Source organism: Cyprinodon variegatus, unplaced genomic scaffold, assembly GCF_000732505.1.
Source record: "Cyprinodon variegatus isolate N-32 unplaced genomic scaffold, C_variegatus-1.0 Scaffold91, whole genome shotgun sequence".
Taxonomy (NCBI): domain Eukaryota; kingdom Metazoa; phylum Chordata; class Actinopteri; order Cyprinodontiformes; family Cyprinodontidae; genus Cyprinodon; species Cyprinodon variegatus.
In genome coordinates, this window is record NW_015150544.1 from 825,369 (window position 1) to 838,669 (window position 13,301).

General features: G+C 37.4%; 1 protein-coding gene across 1 annotated transcript; it reads left to right on the forward strand.

Annotated features, from left to right (window-relative positions):
* Positions 1 to 269: 269 nt before the first annotated feature.
* Positions 270 to 9,438, forward strand: crabp2 (cellular retinoic acid binding protein 2). Its single transcript, XM_015373680.1, has 4 exons — positions 270 to 461; positions 4,780 to 4,958; positions 6,402 to 6,518; positions 9,144 to 9,438. Exons 1-4 carry the CDS (start codon positions 380 to 382, stop codon positions 9,192 to 9,194), a joined length of 429 nt encoding a protein of 142 aa, XP_015229166.1. The 5' UTR covers positions 270 to 379; the 3' UTR covers positions 9,195 to 9,438.
* The last annotated feature ends 3,863 nt before the right edge of the window (positions 9,439 to 13,301 follow it).

A 13,301-nucleotide genomic window follows, 5' to 3' on the forward strand; every position in this document is an offset into this window, starting at 1 on the left:
AATCATTTCTAAATATAGGGTTCTTACTTGTGCATTGTCTGAACAATGCAAGAAATAAAGAATCCTATAAAAGAAACAAAATAGTTAACACTTCTCTTTGCAGCTAATCGACTTCAAACGCCTTACTGGAAGTGCATTTTTCCAGCTAGTATCCAAATCTTTCACCACGCTGCAAGAGGTGGAGGGTGCATTTTGGGATTTTGGGGAGGGGGGGAAGTCCCTCCTCTGTACGGGTCTCTGCATTGGCTGGAGCAGCATCAGATTCAGAGGAGCTGTGGGCCAATGGATGGAGGCGCAGATGCAGAGACGGCTTTTTAGGAACAGGCGCACATAGAGCTGAGCGCTCAGACTCCTGCTCTAATCTGCAACCAGCAGCAAAATGGAGAACAAAGTGACAGATTTCTCTGGGAAATGGAAAATGAAATCTTCAGAAAACTTTGAGGAGCTTTTAAAAGCTCTAGGTGAGTTATTTTTCTGTTGCGCACTTTATTACCAGTCTATTAGATATGATCTGATTGCCTAGTTTAATGATCTATCTAGGGTAAAAAAAAAAAAAAAAAGGTGCAGTTTAAAAAGAAAGAAGAGGGTTTTTATTATTTAATAATTGTACCATTTAATGCCAGTTATTTCCTTATTTAATATTCATGGGCAAATATTTTGATCCAGCCCTGTTGCATTTGGTTTTATGTCACCAAATGGTTTTAAAAACTATGTGAATATGATCTTCTGCAGCAGGTCCAATTAGCCTTCCATTGTTATGTGGATATTTATATATATATATATATAAAAAAAAAAAAAAAAAGAACTCCTAAAACGGTTGGAAAATGTTGCCCAACACCTTATAAGACAATATTAAAAGTCTATGGCAAATTGATACCCTCCATTTCATAAGAAACTTGCATCTTTTCATTAATTTTAACTGTTGAAAGTCCACCGGGTTGTGAAGTAGGCATAAATCAAATGCTAAAGGATATTTCCTCATTTTTGAGTGACTTGCCATAATCCAGGTATGGGTCCCTCTTGCAGGAAACAGAGGTCAAACGAGGGCCACATTGTGGTGTCTTTTAGAGACTCTGAAAATTGCCTGTGGACAAATGTTAGATTAGACTCATCTAAAGCAGCGTCCTCATCATGTGGTTGTAATTACAGCCAATGTAAACGGAACTAAGCCTTGACATGGGCCCCAGCAGCCAACCAGCTCTGAGCCTGACTTTCCTTCTTCGCCTCCCTCAGGCTCTGGGCGATCCTGTGCTTTGTCTGTTTGAGTGTGTTACCTCCTCCTCTAAACTGAATCAGATATCTGAATTGTCTTGATCCCTTTGAATAGAGGCCAAACCACATGAATGATGGCGGCAGAGGATTGGGATTATTTTTCATCACTGCACACTTTAAAAACAAACTGAACATTTTGCATTTCTTCTGTTTTAATGGATTTTAGATCTCTATAGCCACTGGAAGAAAATAGTGAATTTCTTCATTCATGCACTTCTTAAAACACCTTTAAGTCAATGCAATCAAATCATTCTTACTTTAATAGACATGCAGAAGATTTTGATCACCTAGTTTGCCCTCAAAGTCAAATAACTGACTGACCAAATGGATTGATAAAAATGTATCTTAAAATAATTTCTAGTGGCTGCAAGATAACTCTCCAGAACTTTTATTTATAATGTAGAGTACCACCTTGTTTGCTTGGTTATTTATTCAGTTTATGTGTATTCTTTGTTGAATGTCCTAGTTTCTATTAGGGCTGGATGATTTTGCTAAATATCTCAATTGTGATTATTTTCAATCAAAATTTTGATTGCGGTTTTATTTCCATTTTCCTCTTCACTTACCCCAAGCTTGTAGATGTTTCACCCCAGGCTTTTGGTTTCTGAAAGCTTGCTTGCCCAGAGAGAATTGTTACAGGTCTTGACTGTAATCATTGTGTGAAAAAGTGTTTACTTCTACTTGCATGCATGGATCTGCTGCTAGCTGCAACTCTCTCTACCTTTCCGCGTGGAGACAAACCCACTTCAAGTGTTTAACACCACCTAAAGGGACAGAGGGAGAAATTTAGTGTCTCTGAGACTGGCAAATCATATTACAAGACACTAAATTAGTTCAAAAGATGCATAGTGTGGCTTTTTTTTTTGGGACATCTTGACTATGCATTGAAAATATTGTTGAGTTAGAAAAACACATTAATATGAGTGACACATGCACTGAGAAGATTGTTGCCATCTTTCTTTAAGACTTTTTAAAGTGTGCAGGAACTTTGTTCTTTTTTTCTTTCTTTTAATCTCATACCTCAGCATCACACCACATAAATATCTAATATGGTCTTCTTAAGCTACTCATGTTTTCATTTGCAAAACCTATTTTTGTATACTGACTGCCTACATGATATTGTTCCCAATCACCTTATGTTCATTTTGTTTCTGTTGCAAACTGTAAATTTAACCTTTATTACATGTATTCATATCTGCATCCGCACATGCTGCAGTCAAAAGTGTTTTGAGGCTCTTTTCACTCTTTTAAGCATAAGCTTTCCCCGTTATAGCCTTTAGGATATGTCCTGCAGGTTTCCTATGTGTCTAACCTGCTCCGGTGAATCACTGACACTAAGCAGTGCGTGTGCACATGAACCAAGCCACCGTGTTAACAACCTTAAGCCAAGTGGTGTTTTTCTGCCCAGAACTGAATACTTAAACGTTCGGATGACGATATTTACTGAAACCTCCTCGCCACAGTCGTTTGTTTTGGAAAATAAGCTGTTAAAGGCATGTGGTTCACAGGTTTTTCTCATTTAGTTTGGTACTGAAATGTTGTTCACATTTTAATGGCGTTAGAACATCTTGTTTACTTTACCAAAAGTAGCAAATGGGAAACTACAAAGTTTCAGATTGTCTTCCCCTCAAGTACAATAACCTTTGTTGCCTTCACAAAAATTGTAAAGAAACAGATTTTTTTTTTTTTATCTTAATTTGTTAATTTTGGAGTATAGTATTATGTTAGTTCTACCATTTGTGGTCCATTGGAACATATCAGATGCGTCTTGTTTTTATTAAGCAGGATCATTTGTGGTTTAGCTCATTCTGACTTTCAAGTGAGAAATAAATCAAATAATTTCTGCTTACAGTTGTGAAAACTGTTCATAAAGTACAGATTACATGTTGTCACAGGAACAATCAAGAACAAAACAGTGACAGGCAAAGATTGTGAAATACATTTTGTTGGTGCTTTATCAAAGCTTCTTTTGACTCCTAAATATCAGATAACATGGTTTCAATGAGCCCAGGGCAAGAAAGAAAATTCCAGCCATTCTTTGCACAGTGCTGAATTACCACAGGAGGCTTTTATATGAGTTAAACTCAAATAAAAAAATTGAAGGCAGAGACATATTTACTGTGGTGGATTATCCACCACAAAAACTTTCAAAGCCACTGGCATGCAGAGCTATGATTATATACACTGCTCGAAAAATAAAGGGAACAACACAACATAACTTCATTTAGATCAAACTTCTTTGAAATCCAACTGTTTGCTTAGGAAGCGACACTGATTGACAATCAACTTTCATTCAACTTTCTTTCACATGCTGTTTTCCAAGTTGAATAGCCAACAGGTGGAAATTATTGATAATTAGTAAACCTTAATAAAGGAGTGATTCTGCAGGTGGGGATCACAGACCACCTCTCAGTACCTATACTGTCTGGCTGATGTTTTGGCCACTTTAGAGTAATGTTGGTGCTTTCACACTTGCGGTAGCGTAAGATTGACTCAAGAACCCACACAAGTGGCTTAGCTAGTGCAGCTTATCCAGTATGGCACATCAAAGTGAGCTGAGGCAAGAAAGTTAGCTGTGTCTATCAGCGCTACCAGGAGACAGGTCAATACATCAGGAGATGCAGAGGAGGCCCTAAAAGGACAACAGACCAACACCGGGACCGCTACCTCTGCCTTTGTGCAAGGAAGAAGAGGAGGAGCACTGCCAGGGCCTAGTGAAATGACCCCCAACAGGCCACAAACATGCATGTGTCTTCACAAACGGTTAGAAAACGACACCATGAGGACGGTATGAGGGCCCAACATCTACAGGTGCTGGTTTTGCTCACAGCTGTGCACCATGCAGGATGCTTGGCAATTGCCAGACAACACCACAATTGGCAAATTTGCCACTGATGCCCTGTGGTCTTCACAGATGAAAGCAGGTTCACACTGAGCACATGTGACAGACATGACAGAGTCTGGAGACACCGTGGAGAGTGATCTGTTGCCTACAACATCCTTCACCCGTTTGGCAGTGGGTCTTTAATAGTGTGGGGTGCCATTCCTTTACAGGACTGCACAGCAATGGAGCATGTCAGCAGCTCCTGCAAGATGACGGCATTGAAGCTACGGACTAGCCCACCCATTCCCCAGACCTGAATCCGATAGAACACTTCAGGGATATCATGTCTCAATCCATCCACCAACGTCATCTTAGACCTCAGATTGTCCGAGACTTGGCGGAGGCTTTAGTCCAGGTCTGGGAAAGGATCCCTCAGGAGACCATCCGCAACCTCATCAGGAGCATGCCCAGGTGTCTTAGGGAGATCATACAGGCGCATGGAGGCCATACAAAATACTGAGCCCCATTTTGACCTGTTTCAAAAAGCTGGAACAAAAGTATTCAATGAGAATATATCATTTATTCTTATCTTGGATGTGTTATTTGAATGTTCCCCTTATTTTTTTAGCACTGTATTTTGAACAGCTGTTAGTCTGACTTAAGCTCTGTTTGTGAATCTGTAGGTGTTAACGTGTTCCTAAGGAAGATCGCAGTTGCCGCAGCCTCCAGCCCAGCTGTGGAAATCACCCAGCAAGGAGAAACGCTCTCTATCAAGACGTCCACCAGCGTCCGCACCACCCACGTGTCTTTCACCGTGGGTCAGTCCTTCAACGAGGCCACAGTCGATGGACGGCCCTGCACGGTACTCATCTTTTTGCTCATAAGACCTTCCTCTGTAATGCCATTACATGCACACCAGATTCTGCTTAAGAACAGCAAAACTGGCAGCAGTTCTACAAAAGAAAGGCACATATGGTAATAATTTTAGTGCAACTCAAGAGTCAGACTGAGGAATTGTATACAGAGGGCTGTACTTGGTTTCTTCTCTGTCGAGTGACGGTTTCCGACAGCCTGTAAGGGTTTTTCTCACAGACTGCAGCTGGAAATCTAAGCTCCAGTTACAACCACACCTGATTGTAATGAGGTGTCAGAGGGGCATTTGGTTCAGTTTGTCCATTTAATCATTTGGCCTGTGTTTTGTGTAGCAAACCATGTTGTACTTAAGTTATTGTATATCATTTCATTTTTCTGAAGTGAAGTATATACACTACTTTATGGAGAGTAAATAAAAGAAAAAAACATTTGATACAATTTAATTCAATGTTATTTTAAAGGTCGGAAATTTTACAAAGATTTTAGATTATAACCCATTGCTCTCTCAGTTCCGATTCTTATTTGGTGTGAGGATTTATCACCCCCTGATAAAACCAAGAAACAATTAGAAATCCTCTGAAGCTCAGCAATGCAGCGTGTTACCCGTATACAGAGGCCTTGGTGATTGATGCAGCCCTCAACGTTTTAGCCCTCCTGACCTATTGAGATCTGTGCTTCATTTCACCGCTGTATCTCCATCCTGCTAACTTTACAAATAAAGGCCACTATTGCAAAAAAATTAAATAAAAAAGCAAAAAGAAATAGCTTCCTGGAAAAGTATATAGAAACTGCACATTTAAGCCCAAAATTATTTATACATACATGCATCATAAAAAGAAAATAATAATTTTTCCTCGAATTAAGAAAAATATTCATATTTGCCTGGGCCAGTCCGAAATATCTATAACACTTCCAGTAAAAATAAATCTTTGGAAAACTGAAAGATTACTTTAAACCTAAGTCTACATGAGGTATTTACCTCTTGGACCTAAAAGTATGACAATATGTTATGTTGTACCCAAAAATCTTACTTAAGTAAAAGTAACACCATGTCATTGTATTTTAATCTAATTAACGTGAAATGTGGCCCTAAGAGAAATTACTCAAATGAAATAAAAAAAAAGTATCTGGGTAAAAAGGCTACTAAAGTACTGAGTAACTGACCTACTTATCATCCATGATCGTAAAACTACTCAAAGTACATTTATTTCAGGTTTATTAATAAAAGTTACTCAAGTAAATGTAACTTAGTACATGTAACTAGTTACTACTCACCTATAGTTATGTGATATTCAAAACTACATGTATGAAGTGTCCCTCAGGACCAAACTTCCCAACAGCTCTATTATATTCCCGGATTTAGGAAAGCAGCCAGTATCCAGCTAAAGCATGCCAGCCATTTATGTTCTTCTTCTCATTTTAATTCCTGTAGAGTTTTCCAAAGTGGGAGACAGACCGAAAGATTAGCTGTGAACAGACTTTACCAAAAGGAGACGGACCAAAGACTGCATGGACCAGAGAACTGACCAATGATGGAGAGCTCATACTGGTAATTATCTTTTCTATAAGACAAATACTCAACTTCATCGGAGATCTATATGCAAATTTTCTATGTTTAACCGTCAGTGAAGTGTTCAGTGAAAATTAGATATTTACAATAACAATATAAAAGGATGTTCAAAGTCCTAACTGGGGTTTTGTACTGTTTAAGTTGTCATTAGGAGTGAGTGTCTTCTTGTGGTTTGGTTTTTTCTGTCTGTGTTAACCTGCCATCCTTTCCAGTATGTATCCGTCTTTACAGCCTGACCAGCCAGACTACCATGTGTATGCTCAATGACTGCTGGAAATAGGCATCCTTCTGACTATTTGATTACATTTTTTCCATTTATTAACCATCAAAATTATTACATATAGCCACAATGTCAGAGAAAATAATGTTGACCTATACTCATAAGGTTCCCCCTTCGGTTCAATTTTTAGAGGCCTGAGGGCCTCATGGGCAAATCTTTGCCATGTTCATCTCTAGTTATAAGCAATGGGAATGTCCGACCTTAACACTGTTCAGGGTGGACATGGGCTCTGTGTCCAAGAGATGAGCTGGTTTGGGTGCAAAATTTGCAGAAATCTGCCATTACACAATTATTTTAATGATAGATTAAAAATCCTAAATGACTTCAAACAGAAGAAAGGCTAAGTCTGAATTAATTTCAGGCAAAGAGAAATAGATTCAATGTGTTTTTTCCATAAGTGTATTTACATCTGATTTTCACTATATTTTTCTATGTGTGCCAAATTCATGTGTTAGGAGGGTTTGAAGATCCTGGGTGTGTTTCCAGAAACCCTAATGCTCAACTCAAATGAAACACCTGTGCCCCTTTCTTGGTTTTATTCATTTTCCAGGAAATGAAAATCGCGAGAGTATAAAGTGATTTAACTCAGTTGTTTCTGACTTTCAGACCCTCTAGTTTCAGCTGGGCTCAAAACACAGGTGGAAAAAACTTTCAAATGAAACCAGAACTTTTATATGTTTCTAGCATTAAAGTTTTTAGTTTTTTTCAGGATGGTTTAAAATCACCCACCGGAGGCAAAGAGGGAAACAGAAAGAATAAAAATTAGTTGTGTTAAATATTGTGCGGAGAAAAACGCCATTTTTCTCTTGTATCCGTTAAATAGGCTGCCTAACCCATCTGTATCATTAGCTGGACAGTTTTTAAATGTAATGCTAATATTGACAAATCAAACTAAAAATAGCTTTGAAGATAATATATTAAAAAAAAGTTATTTCAATAGTATTACTGTATAACAAAGTTGTGTCCATCAATTCATGCTGGACCAAAGGTACAATATGTAAAAACATTATTCGATTACTTTTAAATTGTGGATTTAACAAGACTTATCAAATTTGTTAAATATCTGTAAAGAGTGCTTGTTTTTATTTAGGTTTCATTATTGAATTAGCTTAGAAGCTAATTTGAAAATCTCTCAAAGCCTGTGGGAGCTTTTTAGGACAAAACTCCAAGTTTGGGTTGTACTGTGACTGGCTGGATGTGCTCGCTTCGTCCTCTGATATAGGAGCTGGCTTGGAGCTCGTCTGGTATACACAGTCTGGCTCTAGCTGGTATACGGTTGCTTTTTGTATCTCTGCTTTTTTCTGTATGTCTGCGTCTGTTTTCCTCCTCTGCAGATGGGCTCACGCACTGAGCCTGGTTCTGATGGAGGTTTCTTCCTGTTAAAAGGGAGCTTTTCCTCTCCACTGTCACTACAAGCATACTTGGTGTAAGGGATTGCATTCAAGTCAATGAGTCGATGCAATCAACTGGTTTTCCTTAGATAGAAAACTTTGAATCAATTTGACTTTACAATCTGGTTGAATTGTAAAGTTCCTTGAAATGACACGTGTTGTGAATTGGCGCTATATGAATAAACTGAATTGAATTGAATTTATGCAAAGTGGTTGGCATAACAAAAAAGTACCTTTCTGAAAGTACACCATACAATGAAAGATTACATTGGTAGCATCATCCCAAAAGAAAATCTCTTGCTTTTTTGTTGTACTTTTTTTCTCCTTCATAGTTACAATGATAAGTAAAAGTGACGTGAAGTCATACTTTTTACTAGGTAAGGGAGAGTTCTTTTACAGCCCAGATTTCAGTACCTATTGTGGCAAACCAGTGGCACACGTAGAGCTCTGCACAATCTTTTATTTTACGTTTATGGTGTCATAGCGTTTGAGCACATACACTGGTTTTTGGCTTGTATTGGTAATCGTAACTAGCACCAAAACATATAGCATATAACATTTTCCAAACTGCAATGAGAATATGCTCAACCAGGTTGTTATTCCATTCCCAGATCGGAGACTAACTTTGCGCATCATTTAGTGGATTTAGTTTTTCAAAGTATTCACTGATTATGCAACTTAAAGACTTAATCAATAAACAAAGCAAAGTTACTTTTTGAAATTAAAATGTATTCCACATATAAATAATAAGTCCCACCACCACATATTCCGCACATTAAATTGGGGACCAGTTAGCTGCTAATCCCCAGATTAAGAACAACCTAATTTGTTTTCATTTTTTAAACCTCAAAAAAAATGTATCCATTAGGATAATCTTTGAAGGAAGCCTTAAAGGTTCAACCTCATGTCTGTTGTTTTGCTGCTTTCTTTCAGACGATGACGGCCGGGGACGTTGTCTGCACAAGAGTTTATGAGAGAGAATGAGGAGACCTTTACTCAATACTGTCATATAATACTTCTTTTTTGTGCTTCATGCATGGTTTTCATTTACTCAGCTTCGTTTATTCATTCGGTCAAAGCTTTCTCAAACAGCCAAACAATAAAATGAGTAAAAAAAAGGCAATTTTTTTTAAACATGAAAATTTCTTCTTGTTGTATGATATAATCATGTCACACATTCCATTTTTGTTCTTTATCCTTGTACCTTTTCCTGTTATAAATGTTAATAAACTATTTTATATGAAGTTTCTCTTTCCTGATTCATTTTCAACATCTTGTTGCTTTTGCTGAGCCTTCCAGTCCATTTTTCTCCACAGCTTTTTTTTTTTTTATTCCCATTTTCAAACCATGTCCCCTGTCTGCTCTCTGACTACAATATGTGCTTGATTATGAGCAAAAACTCCTGAGGATGAATCATATTTTATAAACTCTGCAACGAGACACTTGGCACAGACAAAGGGGGAAACAGGGTGTGGAGAGGAAAATGAGTAAGAGAAGGAGAGAGCAGGCCATGAGAAATTGTATATTTACTGGTAATGCTTTCTTTGTAACAAGAAAGTATTCAGCAATCTTTTGCTTTTGTACCTCCTGGGATTGTCCAACCATTTCGATTTTTGTTTTTCTTTACAAGATATAGATTACAAATGGTGTATATAATTTGGTTTTAAATGAAAGACATAAAAACTTTAAAAATCCCAGATTTTATACTGTGGTTTAGCTTGAGAAAATATTCACTTTTCAGGAAAAATGGCCCTTTGGAGGCTCTCTCTGGCACTCCCCCAAATAGAGGACTGAAACAGTTCACAGGCAGTGAAGGTTTCTGCAGGTTTTTAATCAGTATGTTGTCCTCCCTCCTCCTGATCTGTTTCCCAGGTTAATTTCTACACAGTGCTGAGCTAGCAGCCAGAATGCACCACTGGATTTAAGAACATTTTCAGAAACAAAAGTACTAAAATGTACCCTAAGGACTTTTTTACTGCCTGATCCAGTTAAAATACATCTGTTATTGGGTGATCCATTCCCAGAGTCTGAGGTTATTAATGAGGGAGAAAAATAGGGAAAGGATTTTGAAAGAAATAAAACTCTGTATGTACTTTTTTTGCATTCGGTGCAAAGCATAGGAATTGTAAATTACTTTAACAGTACTATAAAATGACAAGATGCAAGTCAAGATCGTATGATTTAAGATGAAGCCATGATTCTCAGGTCAGGCTAAACAGGAGAGGGAAGTCACGGTTATCCTGCTATATTTATCATCTGTTTGATCTTGAATATGCCGGAAAAACATTAATGGATAGATGGAGGAACAGAAGGAGTAACAGATGCATGGATGGAAACAACTATAGGTTTCATTTAGGTAGAAACACATATCAATACATGCCAAAGATTCTGTAGTAAGACCCTTAACCTCTGAAATGCAGAGGTAAATTTCTCCAATGCAAGATCAATAAAGTTCAGCTGTTATTATTATTAATAAGGCTCAATTAGATTTAAAATGATCAAAGATCAACATTTGCTATGTGTTCAAAGAAGCACTTCACCATTTAAAGGGATGTACATTTTAGCCATTGGATTTTTAATGCGTTAATAAATTATCACAGTGATTGACTGATTGAATGGAATGAAGGATGACTAGGATGGAAGCAAGGATTAGTCATTTTAATGTCAGGCCTTATAATGTTAGGTCTTATTCAAGGATTAGCAGGTCTACTAATCTTAAAGCATATAGCATCCACTGTGCTATTAAGCAATTCGTTAAAGTCCCACATGCATCTTTAAGCATCATTAATACATATATTGTGTGGCTCTGTTCAACTGTATAACCAAACAAGCTTTGTTATTAAAAGCAGCATTAGAGGTAAATCGGCTGGTAGCTGATTTACCTAAAATTTCTTGACCCGAACACTTTCATTAGGTTTTTGTATTTTCCAAAAATTAGTTCAAACATATATTTATTGAATGCTTTCCTATTGTTAACACAAGTGAACCATAACACACTGCTATTTATACTTATAGTTATACTTTTATATATAGGGCCCAAAAACAATGTGTAAGAAAATAACGAATAACAGCCGACTCCGATGCCAAAGTCGATATACCATGAATTCCTAAAATGGATGGATGGATGGATGGATGGATGGATGGATGGATGGATGGATGGATGGATGGATGGATGGATGGATGGTGGATGGAGGGACGGCTTGATGGAATCCTTCAATGTTCTATCAAAACATCTGATAAATACTAAATAAAATAGTTAATTTGTGTTGCTAACTTCATTTTTTCCCCCCACCTGCCATTATCCTGTTGGTCCACTAAAATTGGAATGGAAAACACCCAATCAACCCCAGCTTCCCAGCCAATACTGCAAGTATTACATATGTATATAAATAAAACTTTGTAGCTGTACATAGGCAGTGTAAAGAGCAAAACGTAAAGAGCAAAACATCTTCTTTGCTGTTGTAACTTTTAGGTATTTTTATCTAGAAATGTATTCAAACCTAAGTTACATTATTTTAAGCTTTAGTAGCTTGTGTGAATTTGAAGAAAATGCAAACACCAGAAAAAAGTTTTAACCAGGATATAAACCCTCAACCTTTTGATGCAAAGCAATAGTGACAGCAGCTACACTAAAAGAAGATGATTAAATTGCTGTGATTTGCAGAAATGACTTGTATGTCACAATCTTCTTTTTGTTTTGTTTTTTTAATGTAGCAACTTTCATAAAGTAAAAAATGATTTATGGAAGTTGATTAAAAGCAGAGTTAGGTACATAATCAAAATTTGTGAGAACATTTTCCAAAGTATTCAGTGTTTGTACAGGCTCCACCATCTCCAACATGCTTCTATGTCATGAGGCAGAAGCTTTGTGTTCAGTGGTGTCACTGAACCCCATATCATTGTGCAACTTCTCATTAAAACCACACCATTTGGGGCACAGTGCTGCACTCTTATTTTGGTTGGAATGTTTCCTGCTGTTTGCTCAAGAACTGGACCAACCACATGTGATCACTCATAAAAAACTCTAAATACAAGATTCGACTGAAATGACCTATTTGAAAAATGATTGTGTGCCTCGGTGGAGCAGTTTAGAGCTGCTGCTCCTTAGGTGGGTTATTTTCCACACACAACTGTTATGCCAGTTCATTCCTCAGGCAGGGATGTAATGGAGCACTGCTTTGCTCAAATGGCTGAGGAGGAATGCTGCGGTTTCAGGACAGTTGGTCCAGCGATTGATTGGCAGCCAGCTGGACGCTAAGTGCTTAACAGCAGGGGTTTTAGTAACAGGAGTTTGCCGACTGAGAGCCATGAAGACAAAAAAAAAGCTTTGGTAAGGTGTGATGTTAGTATATATAACCTTCATTAGCATTGTTGTGTTAAAATAATGAATGCATCACTAATGTATGTAAAATAAGAGAAGAGTCAAGCAGCATATTAATAGAGTCCACATTTATTTACATTTCAACCCAAATTTTTTATGCAATTTATTTTGATTTTATGATACATAGGCTTTCAATCAAAACATTAAAACCAACATCTGAATACAGTGGTTCTCAGGTTTGGTGGAAGTTAGTGAGGACCCAAATGCAGAGACGAGGAGACAGAGATGAGTTTTGCTGATTTAATCACGGTTCCAAAGGCAACAATGGCAAAATCCAGTAAATAAAAATAAAAAAAAAACCAAAAGACGCCAGGGGAAAACACACAAGAAAAAATAAAAAAAAAACCAAAAGACGCCAGGGGAAAACACACAAGAGGAGCTAAGTAACAACGAGAAACTGAAGAACTTATAACTTTCACTTCACTACATTTCAAAGTCAAATTTTATACTTTGTACTTCACTCCATTTCTAGGAAGCTGCTAGTTACTTGTTCCTTTTGGCTCAGCTTAGCTTTTTAAACTGCTGGTGCTGTTTCTTGCAAGATAGCATCACTTAGGACTGAATTTGGACTCCACTGTTTTAGATATTTGCATGACGGTCCTCAAATATTAGAAACTCTGGGCAGATATTATAAGTAGTTTATAAATGTTATTAAGGTAGTTTTTGTGGCAATAGAAACAACCTTAAGAGTCTATTCCATAGTGAAGAGA